The 16,999-nt window shown below is 35.2% G+C and overlaps 1 protein-coding gene across 1 annotated transcript; it reads right to left on the reverse strand.

Annotated features, from left to right (window-relative positions):
• Window positions 1-492: 492 nt before the first annotated feature.
• Window positions 493-2,259, reverse strand: LOC135125954 (uncharacterized). The gene is made up of 3 exons (XM_064051742.1): window positions 2,142-2,259; window positions 1,648-1,760; window positions 493-1,605 (listed from the first exon to the last, which is right to left on the reverse strand). Exons 1-3 carry the CDS (start codon window positions 2,257-2,259, stop codon window positions 493-495), a joined length of 1,344 nt encoding a protein of 447 aa, XP_063907812.1.
• Between the last annotated feature and the right edge of the window lie 14,740 nt (window positions 2,260-16,999).

The raw sequence follows: 16,999 nt of genomic DNA on the forward strand, positions 1-16,999 counted from the left end.
TTTTAGAATTTTGTATAGCATACATCCTAAAAGGTACTGACATCTGAATTCAAATTTTAAAATTTTTTCAGAGTTATATACAGGAGTAACATGATCAAACCTACTTATATTGAATGCAAATCGTAAGCAACAATTGCATAATACATTAATCTTGTTCTTAAATTTACCATTAAGAAAACTAAAATATACCACACTACAATAATCTAGTACACTTAAAATTAAACTCTCAATTAATGCCCATTTTTCTTTGGTCGGTAAAATGTGTCTATATTGATATAAGGTACGCAATATGAAATAACCATTCTTACACTTTTTAATAACATGTTCTTGAAAGTTCAAATGTGAATCTATTAACAGACCTAAGTTTCTTTCGCACATGCTGATATTAATTACTTTGCGCTGAATTGTAATTTCACTACTTAATAAAGATAGACCTTTTGCACGTAACACAGGAGAACCAATACACATGCATTTACATTGAGACTTAAACCATTATTTGAGGACCATTCTGACGTACGTTCCAAATTCTTGTTTAGTAAGGATGGATACTGCTGAGTTAATATCTTGAGGATTACAAAAGACATACATTTGTGTATCGTCCGCGTATAGATGAGCAGAGACGTCTGAGGATAGACAGGATGGTAAATCTGCAGTAAAAGTGGTGAAAAGTATCGGAGACAGAGAGCTACCTTGAGGGACTCCTAGAGCCATTTCAATTTCTGACGACACGTTATCTTCTAATTTGACGACTTGCGTTCTATTTGATAAATAGCTGTTGAACCAATCGCAGAATGCTTCGGCTAGACCATAGTATCTAAGTTTCGCTAAAAGTAGTTGAGGATTCACCATGTCGAATGCCTTACTGTAGTACAGGAGCGTTAGTATACATAACTGGGAGTCATCAAGAGCTGTCGAGATCTCAGAAGTTATTTTCAGTAAGGCGCTGCAAGTGCTGTAATTTCTTCTGAAACCAGACCTATATGAAGGTAGAATATTAAATTCGTTCATGTATTTCATAATTATGTAGGTTATAATCTTCTCAACTATTTTATATGTGACTGGCAATAGATTAATCGGACGCAATTCTTTCAGTTTAGTCGCTTTCGTAACTTTGGCCAGCGGAACAACAACTGCTTTTTTCCACACTTTAGGAACCATACCTGATAAAAAGGATGTATTAATTAAATGAGTAATTGTGTCTCCACAGAAAGGAAAAATAAGTTTAAGCATCTGCAGACTTATGTTGTCCAATCCGGTGGCGTTAGATTTTATAGATAATAGAGCATTCTTGACTTCTTCCATAGTTACTAATGTAAGTTCTAAAGTTTGATGTGGATTGTGGTGTCGATTGTAATTAAAGAATTCCACCAAATTGGGATCAATAGATGTTGAAGGAACGTTGCAAAAGAAATTGTTTATGCGATTTGGATCAGTTAGTTCAGGTGCTATTTCGTTAGATTTTCGTTGATGTACTCCAAGATCACTAAACTTATTCCATAGTTTCCTTGAATTCTTTTTACAAGCATTAAGTTCGTATTCCACATAAGCAGCTTTTTCTTGTTTAATTGCATATGATACATAGTTCTTGAGATCTTTATATGCCTCCTAATGAGTTTTTTCTCTAGATTGAATATACTTTTTCCTTGCTTTGTCTTTGAGTTTGATTATTTCCTTTATCGTGTCGGTTATATAAGGTTTAGCAGGTCTCTTAGTGCTGATGGTTTTGAGAGGAGCATGAACGTCGAAGAGGGCTATTATTGCTGAGTTAAAAAAAGATAACTTGTCAATAGATTCAAGATTAATAATATGATTCCAGTTTATAAGGGAGGCATCTCGAGAAAATTCATTTGAATCAAAATGCTTAAAACTTCTATGGGTAACCGTGTTAATTTTATCTTTTGGAGGCTGCAAGTTGACTTCACAAAAAGTTAACAAGTGATCCGTTACATGTAATAAGTCTACAGTACCATGATCTAGGATTTCTCTGGATGACTTTAGGCATATAATATCAAGAAGCGTTGGTGAATGTTTAGTAATTCATGTAGGCGTATTGATCACTTGTTTGAGGTTAAAAGTATCAAAAACATTATTTAAATTTTGCAATGGACTACTCGGAACTAGGAAATCTATATTTAGGTCACCCGTAAGTATTATTTCGTCCATCTCGGCTGTTAAGTTTGCCAGGGTGATTTCGAGGTTGTCAAAACAGTTTGTAGGTTTGGACGGGGGCCTATATACAACTTCTACTGCGTTCTTCATTTTCTGAATTTTTATGCAGATCCATAGCTGTTCAAGGTCATTATTAACTGATATAAGATCAGAACTGATATAGCTAAAATTTATCCCCCACGACCCAATCTTTCTACGCTTATAAGTTTCATAGGTATAGTAACTAGATGTGGGAGGAAATCAGTTGGAAGCCAGGTTTCTGTTATGCCTAAACAACTAAATTTGTATTCGCTAATTAGGTCTACTAATATATTAAAATGAGAAGTAAGAGAGCGGACATTAACATGTCCGAATAGAAAATTTAATGGAATATTGGAAGTATGGTTGTTTGTATTTTCGTTATTTTGGCTAAATTCTGGTACATCACTTGAGCTCACGAAACGAGACTATTTTTGGAACATCGTTAATGTGTCTAATTCTTAGATTAGATTCTCCGTTGTCCATCCTAGTTTTAAGTTGTTGTTTAACTTCCTTGTAATAAGCCAGTTGTTGAGGAGTTTTATCCGATACTATTGAACAGTAATGCACCCCTTTCAGCAGATACCAATTTGTGAACTTTCCTTTTGCCTTTCAGTGTTAGGATTTTTCTGACTTTATACTGAACGGTGCTAATCCCTGTCTCATCAACATTAAAAATTTTGTTAGGATTGTAGTTAATCTTTTGCATCTCAGGTTTTAATAAGTTAAAAAAAGTTTTAACGTGTTCTGGAGTAAATCCTTGAATACAAGCTCGTGATAATGACTCAAGTTGACGGAATGATAACTCAGGATGACGAGCCATAAATAATTTCATCCATTTTTTGCCTGCCTTCTTCTTGGTCTGTGAAAATTGATGTGGAATATTGTTTCTGATCGCCAACTGAAACGCCATTCGTCATAATAATTCTTCTCCATTTGCAAGCAATATTTTACCAGCTGCTCTTCTAATTCCACCGGCAGTACTGGTTTTCTTCCCATTTTTCCAGAGACCAAAGTTTCTACAGATTTATTACCATTTTTGACGTAATCTTTCAAAGTAGCTCTTGGGATATCGTGCAATTTTGCTGTCTTTTTATAGCCTATTTCATTCGCTCGTACAGCTTCAACAGCTTTTTTCATTGCTCCAGCATCCCACAGTTTTCTTTTTGGCATCTAAAAAATAAAAAATAAATAAAAATAAATCACTATAACAATTCCAAAATAATATGAAAAATAAAGTGACATGACCTTTGCAGTCACCGTACGTGAAGCTAATACCGTCCCGGGGACGATATTAGGTTCGCGTACGGGGACGATATTAGAAAATTCCTATTTATTTTGATTTGCATGCATTAAACAAAACGTGTTGTTGTGGGTTCTTTTATGAAAATAATATATCGGCAGCTTCACGAATGTTTATTAATGTGAACGAAGACAGTACAGAATTGGTATCCTCTAAAAGATGATATGCGCTTATATATACTTGGATGGTTTGGTGATAATGAAAGATGACCAATGAGGAGTGGATGATAACAGGATGATTCTTAAAACTAATGGGTTTACATTACACCTCTATCCCTAAAAAAGGATTCAACTTAAGAAGTTGAAAAGTTGAATCTTACAGTTATGATTACATATTATTTTTATTATGTAGGTGTTATTGCATTTTTTTTTTTTTTTAAAGGACCGCATTCGGCCTCCTCTGCGCAACGCGTGCGGATCGTCGAGGTGCGAAAATGTTGCCGTGTTCGGCCGGTGGTACGTTTTCGGCCGGTGGTGCGTCTTCCAGAACATCCTGAGATGTAGATGCCATGCAGTGTGCTTCTGCCTCCTCCTCTGGACTTGATGCCTCTAGCGGGGCCAATGCTAGAAATTGCCTCGGCCTTGTGGGGGGCGGCAAGCGTCTTCTTCTTCGCACGACACGATGTACTAGAATGAGTACACCAACGAAGATTACGGTAGAAGCAACGACATAGCCAATGATAGAAGTATGTCTTAGGGTCGTCGCGTGTCTCTGGGCTTCCTCTTCCTTGAGGACTTCCATTTCTAGGTGGTCGAGGTTATGGTTGGCAGCACCTATATCTTGGATAAAGTTGTCATATGCCTTCATCCTAATAGACGGATGTCGTAGCTTTGTCGAATTCAATTTTTTCAGCAGTATTTGGCTACAACAAATCGTTGAGATGTTTAATGTGGGTACAAATGAAGCTGGACTCGTCTGGTTCTGGATGCTGGCTTGTGTATTGAGAGTACCGGACTTTGCGTACCCCCTGCAGTTATTCGCAATTGTTATACTCCCTGTACCATTAATTTTCACGTCAAATGGCGTCATGTGTATACATGAGATGATAACTGTGTCCACCATCGTCGTCACAAAGGCCCAAGAGTTAAGTGAGTGAAGTTTAATAAAGAGTGTATTGTTTAGATGTATCAACTTTTTGTTGCAAGAATTTGGAATAGTTTGAATATTATTATTAACAATTAGAGCTATTTCACAGCTTTGTTCTACGTGAGCAATTTTTACAAATGAGTTTTGTTTGCAAATAAATTTAGGTAAAGTGGAAGTTTCAAACTTGTGACAATGTGAAATTTCGGCTTCATTTAGATAAAAATAAAGTTGTTTGGAGTCATCTACTGCTATGTATCTGTCATTTGGCAAAATTGTTATAAAATTGTTGTTTAAAACGTGAGCAGGCAAGGGTTGCAATTCATAGATATAGTATTGCGTTACATCTAAAAGTGGAATTTTGACTACGAAAACGAAATTATTATTATTAAAAAATGACACTATAGATGCGACATCAAAGATTAGATGAGAGTGTTCCTCATCAGGCGTTGTCGGGAGTTCTAAACCTGTTGGTAAGTTTTGTTGAGCGATTTTTAATTGGGCGACGACCTCTGTTGGTGATAGTATAGAAGGATGTAGGCTACCACGGCGAGCGTCAAGAATCGATTGAAAGAGTGTTAAAACATCAAAACTGTATTGGCTAAGATAGGTATTAAAAAGTGAGATGTGCTCATCTGCACTTACTTCTTGATAGATTCGTTCAATATGCTCTTTGTTATTATTTATGGCATTTGTAATATTCCCTAAGCTTTGAAATAAAATTTTTTGGTTGTCAGTAACGGCTTTTAACGTGTTGTTTACGGTCAAAATTGTTGTTCTTACTATGTTTATTTGGTCTTTTACTAAGGTTGTGACCACGCGCGAATTTTCTTCTGATTGTTTTATTAGGGTGTCGTAGTGTTCGGCATCATCAGAATCCATTGTTCCAAATAATACTTTAGCTCCCTTACCTATGATGTCGAACCAACCTCTACGAATACGTGTAGTATGACCTAATAGACCATCAATTTGTTGCAACTGATGTTGTAGTTTTAAAAGTGATAATTCTGATGTTTTATTAAATATACGACAGGTGGTATTTGATATAACATTCACGGATAGGCAAGAGTTGAGAGTAACTTCCCTATATTTTTGTAATGCAGATAATTGTTCTCTGAATTCGTTGTAATTGACATAAGTTAATATTTGCCATTCCTTATTATATAATTTTACTTGTCCTATAGTTTCGAAATGAATGCCTGGGTTATTAGAAAATTGGGTCACGTTTACCGGTGGAGGAGAACAATTGGTAATAGAGAGTCACAAAGGGGGAGCAAGCACAGGTACCTGAAACAAGGTGGAGAGTTAGTGGAAGAAAGTAATTTAGAGAAAGTTAATTTGACGTTAGATAAAGAAGGGTTTTATCCGATTAGCATGGATTTGTAATGTACGTCTACCCATTTTTATAGTATAATTGACTGGTGTGTCTTTTGATATTATGGTGTAAGGGCCTAACCAAATAGGGTCTAGTTTCTTCGAACGACCGCGTCTAGGTGTTTCATCAAAAAGTAATACTTTATCACCGATGTTAAAGTTATGAGTAACGGTATTTTGATCGTAGATTATTTTACTTGCGGCTTTTTTGTTAATAATATTTTCACGGGCGATGTGATGACTATATTGGAATTTATATTTTAAGTCCATTAGATAATCGTCATAGTTGTAATTAGGGGTTGATACCTGTGATATGGCTGATGGTATGTTAGCTTTATAGCCGTATAATAATTCAAATGGAGTGTAACCGGTTGTAGTATGTGGAGTGGTATTATATGTAAACATTGCTTTTGGAATAAGGGTATCCCAATTTGTTTGATCGTTATTAATAAAGTGACGTAAATATTCAGCAAGAGTACGGTGGCTGCGTTCCAGCGGTCCGTTGGTTTGAGGATGATGAGCTGTAGAATTGATTTTTTTTATTTTTAGTAATTTACATACATTTTTAAAAAGTTCACTCAAAAAGTTGGTTCCTTGATCTGTTAGAACTGTTTGTGGGGTGCCATGTTTGCAAACAATATGATCAACAAATGCTGAACTAATAGTACTAGATTCCTGATTCGGAAGAGGGATTGCTTCGGAAAATTTTGTTAGATCATCTTGTACGGTTAATATATATTTATTCCCGGCTTCTGTGACACTAAGTGGGCCAACAATGTCCAAAGCAATTCTTTCAAAAGGACTTTTAGCGGTAGTTGTTATTTCTAACGGGAATTTAGTTTTTCTGCCTAGGATTTTATTGCGTTGACAACTGTCACAAGTTTTAATATATTTCTTGATATCTTTCCGCATATTATGCCAGCTAAAACGTTCTCTGATGCGTTTGTACGTTCTATTGGCTCCTTGATGGCCGCCTAATGGGGTGTCATGATATTCTCTGATAATACTTAGCTTTTGCTCCTTACTGATTTCGTCATAGTTTGAACTATCATTGATATAAATATTTGTATTTAGATTTTTAAAAGTGTATCTAAGCATTGCGCGAATTTTATCTTGTTTTAAGTGTAATTTAGGGCAAATTTTAAGAAATGTTAGTTTGTTTATTTGGTTGGAAATCGCGACATTTCGGAGAAATTCAATTTGGTTCCAAATAGTTTCATAATTTACATTATCGTTAGCAGTTTCACTGACTATAAAACAATATAAATTCTGGTTATTATGGCTCAATAAGATATGATCTCCTATTGTTAAGTTAGGTTTAGATTTTAGGATTTCGCAAATTTTAAATTGGTTTTCCAGTGATCTCAATGTTGTTTTTTGAAGATCAGTCAATAGTTTTGGTACAAAACAGAATAAAGTATGGTCCCGGGGCACTGACGAAACTGGAATGTTTTTATCAATGACTTTGTCGTTGATAATTATGCTTGTTTGGCAATGTTCTAAAAATTGATCGTATGAGCTAGTTGGGTTATCATTAGTGAGAAAAAGTCGACTTAAACCATCTGCATTTGTATTAGTTTTACCTGATTTATAAATGACTTTGTATGAGAAATTTTCCAGTTTAAGTCGCAAATGAGTAAGTCTTGTGCCTGGATCTTTTATATTAAATACGTAAACTAAAGGTTTGTGATCTGTAACTATCGTAAATAGATTTCCTAAAAGATATGGACGAAAATATGTAACTCCCCACGTGATAGCTAAAAGTTCTCTTTCCGTTGTATATAATATATATAAGTTCTTTGATATTGTAGCTCTCTACGTGACAACTAGATGGAATTTTACTACGTTTTATTAGTGAAATTTCTGCACCTGTATCTACAATAAGGTTCGCAAAAACAATGATGTCACTAATTTTATTGTGAATGTTAGACGGAAAATTAAACTTAAATGTAACTATATTTAGGTTACTTTCTACAGTGCTTAAAAGTACAAAATTGTTTTTATTATTGTTATTAATTAAATTATTATTATTTATCAAGTTACTTTGATTTTTACTACCTATTATTTTATAATAATTTCTAATGTTAAAATTATTTATTCTAAATCTATTTTTCTTTTTAGGAATATAACTTTTAACTAAGTTTACTACATCTACTGATAAGATTAGAGACATAATACCTAAAAGAAATGTTAAAACTAATAAAATTAATATATTTGTGTTATTGTGAGATATTCTAGTTTCTTTTATCACGGACATTAAATTATCTTTAACGATTAGTTTGGTTTGCATATTTGTATTCGTAATTGGTTTAAAATTGTTTAGTGAGTTATCTAAATTATTTGTTTGGTGAATAGGGTTTAAGTTGAACTTATTTCTGTCTATAATTATTTGTGGGCTATAATTACTATTGAAATTATCCAAAGGGTTGTGTACAATATCTATTATAATATTGTCTTTGCTACTATCGACATGATCTGAAGTTAAAGACATGCCGCTCATAGTAAATGTTTGTGAATTTGTTGATTTTAAATTTGATGAAGACGAGATTAAAGTTTGTTGTCCCATGTTTGGCGGCGTCGCATGAGACATTATTAGTTTTCCTGATTCTGATTATTATTAATTTGGGTTTCGGATGATGTTGGCGGTTGTGGAATATTGTCAGAAAAATTATGCCATTAATATGGGTATGGATATGGGAAATATAAATTCCCGGGCTGAGTTGAAGCATAAAAAACGTTTGAGTGATTGGTCGTATTATCAGTAGTACGGTTCCATGATCTAGGATTCGATCGAAAAGAGGAATTTGATGGCATAGGCTGGTTTTGATGGAATCGAGAATTTGACGAGATATTAGGTTGGTTTTGATAAGATCGAGAATTTGACGACATATTAGATTGATTTTGATGAAATCGAGAATTTGACGACATGGGTTGGTTTTGGTAAGATCGAGAATTTGACATGGGCTGATTTTCAGGGAATCGAGAATTAGTTGATCTAGGCTGATTTTGGTGGAACCTATTTGAATTATTTGACCTATTTGGATTATTTGAAAAATTGGTATGTTGCGAAAAAGGAAACGTGTTTGAAGAATTTGGCCCTTGATTATTGGTGGGTTGTGTATAGTTTTGTTTTCGGCAGAAATTTGTACGAGTTTCGTAATAATTGTAATGACATTCTTTTGTAGTATGGTTGTTTTTGTTACATATGGCACAATGTTTAGGATTACGGCTATTAATATGTAATAGGGACGACTGAGATAATAATTTATTCGAGTTTAGGTTATTTTCAATTGTCTGTGCAAGTTCGATAGCTTTAGTTATTGTGGTAATGCTTGATTTCGTTAAGCAATCGCGAATTTCGTCAGAAACTAATCCACGACGGTAACATAGTAAAAGAAATTCTTCATTGCTAGCTCTTACTGCCACGATATCATCGGGTGCCAATGTAGAACCTGGGTTAATACATTCCTCGAAAATGTTATTTAAACGTTTGCCAAATTCGGAAACCGATTCATTTAATCTTTGATTCTCGTTCATGAGGCGCATATGCCAGTTGGTACTTTTAACGTTGCACTGCTCCGGCAAAATCGTTTTAAGTTCTAACCAACTATTAATTATTTTATTTCGTACTGACTCTAAGGCTTTACCTGTAATTTTTGTGTTAACGAGTAATTTTAAAAATGTAGTCTGTAAGGTTGCGTCAACTAGTGCTGACATACCTTCAACTTGAAAAATAAATTGAGGAAGAGACGATTCATCGCCATCAAAAGGTGGTATTAAATTAATATATGCTATGATATCTTTAATTTCTTTGGCCATTGTGAAGCGATGGTGATTTATATAAGTTTATTATTTAACACGGTATGGTACGAAAAGTAAGTAAAATCACAAAAACTACAAAATGCGTACGGAAATTCGGTACTCACCTCAGCATTTCTTCTAATGATGGTCACTTGTAAAACTTAGTAGCACCGCTGTCACCAAAATGTTGTGGGTTCTTTTATGAAAATAATATATCGGCAGCTTCACGAATGTTTATTAATGTGAACGAAGACAGTACAGAATTGGTATCCTCTAAAAGATGATATGCGCTTATATATACTTGGATGGTTTGGTGATAATGAAAGATGACCAATGAGGGGTGGATGATAACAGGATGATTCTTAAAACTAATGGGTTTACATTACAGTGTCATACCCTGCAAATTTTACCTAATCCATTATCATCAGAGGTAATACATAGTTGATAGTTGATTGGACAAAAAAATGTGTCAGTAAGTCAGGAATGTCCTAACCTTTATTCATGTGAAAACAACTCTAGAACACGTCAACTTTATTGACTGATCTGAACGACACACCAATTTTAAAAATGTTAATATTAGCACTTACGTTTAAGAAATATGTTATTTCTTACCTTTGCTTGGAGTATCACTATTTTGCGCTGTTATTAAATCGACACTGAAAAACCAAGAAGAACAATAAAATATTTCAGGCAACTATACAGATATGGAAACATCCAAGAAAGTGATGAATATTGGAGGATTATATCTGCAAGGCGATACTACGGTCACTCGTTGTTTTAGGTGTAACGGATTTAATCACTCCAAAGTTAAATGCCCAAAATCAATTGTCTGTCCCTTATGTGTTCGTACTCATCAACTAGGTGCATGTCAATCCATAGTTAGAATGTGCAGTAACTGTTGTGATCTAAAAAGTATGTATGGGTTTGATGTTGATACCGAACATCCAGCTTTTGATCATTTATGGAAACAGTGGCAGATTGTTCAAACATGTTTGATCTTTTCCTTCTATTGAACTGGCAAATTTTTAATTCGTCAAGCAATCGACTATCAACACCAAACCGCTTTTTTGAACCATTGAATGTGAATATACAGGGTGGGTGACTGCGAAATACAGTATAATCCGGTTATAACGACATCGAAGGGACCTTGAAATTTTCGTCGTTATAACCGGAAGTCGTTATAACCGATGAATGCTAATTTTATAAATATTACAACTTTATTTAAACAAAATATAATATTTAATACACGTACATAGGCGCAAGTCAGAAAGGAAAATACATCCAAGGATCATGTAGTAGTTATAAGTAGGTACATACTTCATTAGTCACATATACATACATATATGAACCTACAAATATATACTGAAATGTTACTTAATTTACGTAAAAAAATCTGTTATTTTACTCTGCCCGGTACATTTATTTTTGTAATAAATACCTGCCAGTTTAGTGTCTAGTGTAGATATACAGCTCAATAGTTTACTATCTTTTAAACCTTCAAAAGTAACGAATTTTTTTATAATAGAAACCGCTTGAAGGGCTTCCGCACATGATGGCACTTGATCATCAACTTCTTCATCATCATTTTCTTCCAAATCTTCTCTAAGGTCTTCTGACAAGTTTTTTACAATGTCCTCTTCACTTATGTCACCACAAGTTTCTAAATTATGATCGACATTCACTAATTCTAATAATAATAATAATAATAATAATAATATATTTCATAAAAACATATACAACATGTATACATTTTTGCACGTCATAGTAAGGTAATCGATTACATTACATAAATAATTAGGTACAAAACAAATTAAAAATTTAAATTTAATTAAAAATTAACAACAAAGACATATCAATTAAAATATTCGTTAACAGCATAACAATTTTTTTCTAATAAATATCGTTTAATAGTTTTCTTGAATGTAAAAAAATTATCTAATTTTTTTATATCGTTCGGCAGGTTATTATAAAGTATTCTAGGAAGTCTTCGTTAGACACTTTCTGGTTCATACAATGTTGTGCAATTGTCGTTATAACCGGAGGAAAAAAAGTATTCTCCAGCAAGTTTTGGTCGCTATTGCCAGATTCGTCGTTACAAGCGAAGTTGTTATATCCGACTACTGTACCCTACTGTATATGGGTTTCCAAACAAACTGGATCAATTCCGTCGTTATATCCGGCTTGTCGCTACAAGCGGAGTCGCAATAAACGACTTTGACTGTATATGCAAATATTTTAACCACGGCATCCCCCACCCTAGTAGAGCCGAAATATAGAAAAAACAAATTAAAAATCGAATGGGGCAAAACCCCCATGAACCACCCTGGATACGAAGGCACTGAGCCACCTTGTAAACAGAGTTGGAAAAACGTTCGAATAAAAACGACCTGAACACTTTCAGTTTCAATTAAAAGTAAAACCGACTGTTTGCTGCTTATCATTCGTTCATTCATTTACTCATTCATCGTTAAAGGTCAGTGTGAAAGTTTTTTGGTAATTTTGATTCTGACGGATGTTTGGTCCTTGTCACAACGATTTTACATTGTTTATTGGAACAGAAATAAGAGCAACTTAGAATGCTACTACCTTTTCACAAGAAATGTTGAAAATGTTGTCCTTGACTAGCAATTCAAGCGTCAGAGCGTCGCAAGAGGTTTGTTGATGGGTAAAAAACCATCGGAGTAGCGGCTGCCACTTTCACTTGTTGAAGCTCTTCGATAATTTCTGGACACTGTTGATTTCCACAAACGAATTGTTTCATCCAACCAATACACGTTTCTCGCAAACCGTCTCTTGAAATCGTACTTGTTGACGAGTATGTGGAGTTCCATCGGACAAAAAGTGAGTTACACAACGTGGACAATCAGCGGGCTCCAAACCGTGCACTTTGTCAACATGGTATGGATGTGACCGTGTTCTTTTAATGTAGGATGCACTACAAGCTGCGAAAATCCAATTTCTTCTTTCTGTCCCATCACGACCACGATCGTGAGTTTGAGGTTGAAGGTACCATGATCTCGGAGATGCTGTACCACTGACGTAAATGTTCGCGCACATGGAATCGCGCGATTTGGAAAACGTTCGATCCACAATTCGCGGGCCAAGCTTGCGTTCCCATCAGTCACCCGATACAGCATTACCATGTCGGCATGCTCTGAATTTGTAAAATTCACCATTGTCAAACACAACCGAACACACCCACCTACGGCAAGTAACTGATACACGACTGTCCTTATCGTCTTTTTGCACTAGTTTTTTGGTTCTTAAACTTCGTCGCTGTGTACCATTCATTGTAGTAATGATGTAGGTCAAGAAACACTACCAGCGGCGTGTGTAACAATTTATATGTAATTTCAAATAATTTTTTCTGGACACTGTTACCACTTAGGACCGTGACTTTTATACAGTGACATACTCGTATCGTGAGCTATTCCCCATTTTTTTTTGCACATATTTCGCAATCAGGCTGTATTTACACAGAATCAGGTATTGTAGCATCCTTTATGTCAAAATTGATGAGAGTCGTTCGAATAGTAAAGTCACTTGCTATAATTGTGCGGAATGGGACTATTTGGCGCGGCCGACTTGGCGCGAGCCATTTTGGCGCAAGGCCAACTTGGCACAGGGACACTTTGGCGCAAGTCATCTTGGCGCGAGCCATCTTGGCGCGAGTACGTCGGTATATAATATAAAAAATATTTATTTTTCGTACTGTGGTTGGCACCCTGTTATTTACGCCAAGTGTAGGCAACCAGATACACACATAATTTCATTCACACAAATTCCAATAACTAAATGATCCACGGAGCAAGAAGTTCCACGTTTAGGAGTATGTTTATAATGGGGTACCGGGCGCGAGGCGCCCGTGTGTCCATTAAAAAGTGGACATTACCCCTCCACGCGTTGGAGACTATAAAAATTAGGTTATGCTAACAACGGGTGCAATTTTTGTATAATTATATCGATTTTTCTTGGTGCGAGTTCATTCGCGCCAAGATGGCCCGCGCCAAGATGGCTTGCGGCAAAGTGTCCCTGCGCCAAGTTGGCTTTGTGCCAAAATGTCTCGCGCCAAGTTGGTCGCGCCGAATTGTCCTAGACCGGCCCAAGGTAGAGTACAAAAATGGGAAATACTTTGAAAACATTCTAGGCAAAGATATGCAAATAGGATTGCTAATATCCACAAAAAAGTAAAAAAAGGCCAATCATTGGTCGAGTGCCAACAAGTAGGGGTTTTACTCTAATGTGCTATTTTCAAAAATAGCTTTAATAGCTGGATTTATCCCTGATAGGGTAAACAACCCAGTTATTATCACCTTAAGGTGAAAAAACAGTTTAAACCGTAATATCATTTTCATAATAAGAATTTATAAGGAAAAGAGCATTTCATCTGATTGGATAAACCTTAATTTGGTAACTAAACAAAATTATATCACTTTGAACAAATTGTGTCAAAAATCCAGTTATTGGCATCAGTTGCCAGAAATTGGCACCACAAAATTTACCAGTTATTGGCGTACTGAACGTTGCGGTGCTTGGCAGGTACTTTGTAAGCAAAGGTGTTTTTGGTATCAATTATTAAGCGGTTGACTATTTTCGACCAAACTAATGATCAAGGTAGGTATTTACTTATTAGAAGATTTATTAATTTACTTAGGTAGAAAATACAAATATTATATAATTTATTTTTGTTGCAACTTTTACATACAAAATTATCTTTGTACATATTATTCTTTTGCCTTTTTTTGTCTCCTCCTTTACTCTCTCTTGTTCTGTTTTTGCATTCTGTTTCTGTTCTTGCATTTTTTCCAACCACTGCCGGTTATTACAAAAGGCATACATTTGAATTGCGTTTTTCCTTTCTTCTAAATGTTTTTGGCCACTGCGAGTAATCGCTCAACTCAAAACTAACATTGCAAGTTTGCTGAACGTTCCGTGATTCAGTATATTCTTTCATTAACATTTGATGTTCTTCTATTGAATCAATGGTTTTTTCAATCTCTTTTGGAAAAATACTGGCATTTTCTACATCGCTCAAATTATTGCCTACAACAGGTTCTTGGCTTTTTACACATGAAGGATTTTCGTCTTAATCTATTGATAGTTTTAAGTTTTCCTTCTCCGTAACGATAATCTCTTGAGTCGTCATCTATGTCATTTCTTGTTCTCTTAAGCTCGTTTCATTTTCGTCCATGTTTTAAATTTGTTGCTCGATTTGTAGGAGTATGTTATTCTCAATTGGAATCTGAGCTTTTTGTGAATTATGTGCATCTTCTTCTGTTTCTAGGTTATTAGTTCCCATGAAAAGCATTGGCATATTTAACATATCGTCTTCTGAAAATAAAGTGTCTTCCACTTGTCTGGATTGATCTTTATCGGGTTGTTAATTCTTCGCATATTTTTAAACGACATTTAAAATCGTCGTTAAAACATTTCTTATTAATATGTGTTAGTACTCTTTCTATTTCTTCAATTTTCCTCTGTCCGACTATTGACTTGAATTTTTTTTAATCAAAAAGTGAATTGATTGTTGGATTTTCAAATTCTTCGTTATTGTCAACGTTTAAATTATGCTTTCCCAAGCACTTAGTATAATCAATAGAGTTGACATTCCATGGGCATATACCAGAGTCTTTACATCCGTTTGCAATAGTCTTCTGTTGTAATTGAGATAGAACACTATTAAGAATAGCAGCCACATTGATCTTCTTAATTTGGCAATGAGGATTCAGGCGCCGCCAGTTGATAACACCCAATTTCAGTGGTTTAGAGCACGCAAGATCAGCTGGCTGAGGAATCCTCGTACAGCGCCGCTAACACTATTTGTAACTTTGAGCAGAGTTGATTTAGCTCAAAAATTTCATGTGCTTTATGGCCATCCGCGAAGAGTATAATAGGAAGTTGCACATTATTCTTTTTTAAATGCGGATAAAATATATTATTGGATATACATATATTCAAAAAAAGTTCGGACTTCATCCATCCACTTGAGCTCATTCCAATGCCCCAGTTCTTTGGAATTGTATCTAATATGTTGGAGGGCATGCGTTTGAAAGGATATATAAGCATATGGGAGATCATCACACCTTCAGCTGAGAAGGTAAACATAACACTGATGTTTTCTTTAGCTGTAGCTTGATCAACCTCAAACGTTTTGTGATCCTTCAAGGGCAACAATATACCCGTTTAGTTATGTGTTCCAACTTCAATAATTGTGTAATGGCTTTGGCTTTCTTTACCAGATTATTTATAGTAGTAGGTGGGAATTGAAACAAGATCTTCCAATTTTTTCACCCACGCGCTGTACAGGCATAGTTGCTTGGCATAAACAGTTATGACATCTATAGGACGGATCAAGTCTCGCGAGGGGGTGGTGTCTGCATCTGTCTAAAAAAAGAATTTTTGCCGGGTTTAAAGTTTGTAGTACCATCAAAAAGTTTGGGCATATTGAATTCGTTAGGGTTGACTGTCGTTTTTCCTCTTTTTGTCTAACTTTGGTGTGTATATATCGCCCTCCAACAAGCGTGCTCACGGATGACCTACAACTCTTCGAAGAAATAAAGGTGCTTTCTAACCAATGCGCACACTTAGTTATATGCGGCGACTTCAATTTTCCCAATATTTCTTAGCAAAATATTTCAATCACTGATCGTGTAAATAACGCGGACTTATTTATTAACTTGCTTATAGAGACCGACTTAAAGTAACTTGTGTCGTTCCGTACGCGTTTTAGGTCAAATCAAAATCCATCACTGGTTGACCTAATTCTAACAAATGGCCCAAATCTATTGACTACACTAATTTCTGCTCCACCAATAGGAATATTTGACCATTGTGTAATCGAGACAGCCATCCAGTATCATCTTCCCAATCTTAGGAACCATGAGATAAGAACGCGATTAAAAACCGAATTTAATAAACTGCAATTGGATCTTATGTCCACTAATTGGGAGAAGGTTTACAATACTGTTTCCTGTGACGAAGCTTTTTTCTTTTCATTTTCTCAGTCAGACTTGAAGAAATGAGGAAGAATACTGTTGTCTGCCGTACCAAATACAACGTAAGAAAACCATGGATTGCCAATCATTTTTTAAAAAGGTCTAAAGATAAGAAAAAATTGTGGAACAAATTTAAAGCTACGAACTTGCAGGCTGATTTTGAACAACACCGGAGATTTTCAAAAAAGTTAAAGGGTGATCTTAAAGCAGCTAGAGTGAAGTACGAAAAAAACCTTGCAAAAATGGTCCACAAGCT

The sequence above is a fragment of the Zophobas morio genome, unplaced genomic scaffold, assembly GCF_036711695.1.
Source record: "Zophobas morio isolate AGI-343-1 ecotype UQ-CSIRO unplaced genomic scaffold, CSIRO_AGI_Zmor_V1 ptg000009l, whole genome shotgun sequence".
In the NCBI taxonomy this organism is placed as follows: Eukaryota; Metazoa; Arthropoda; class Insecta; order Coleoptera; family Tenebrionidae; genus Zophobas; species Zophobas morio.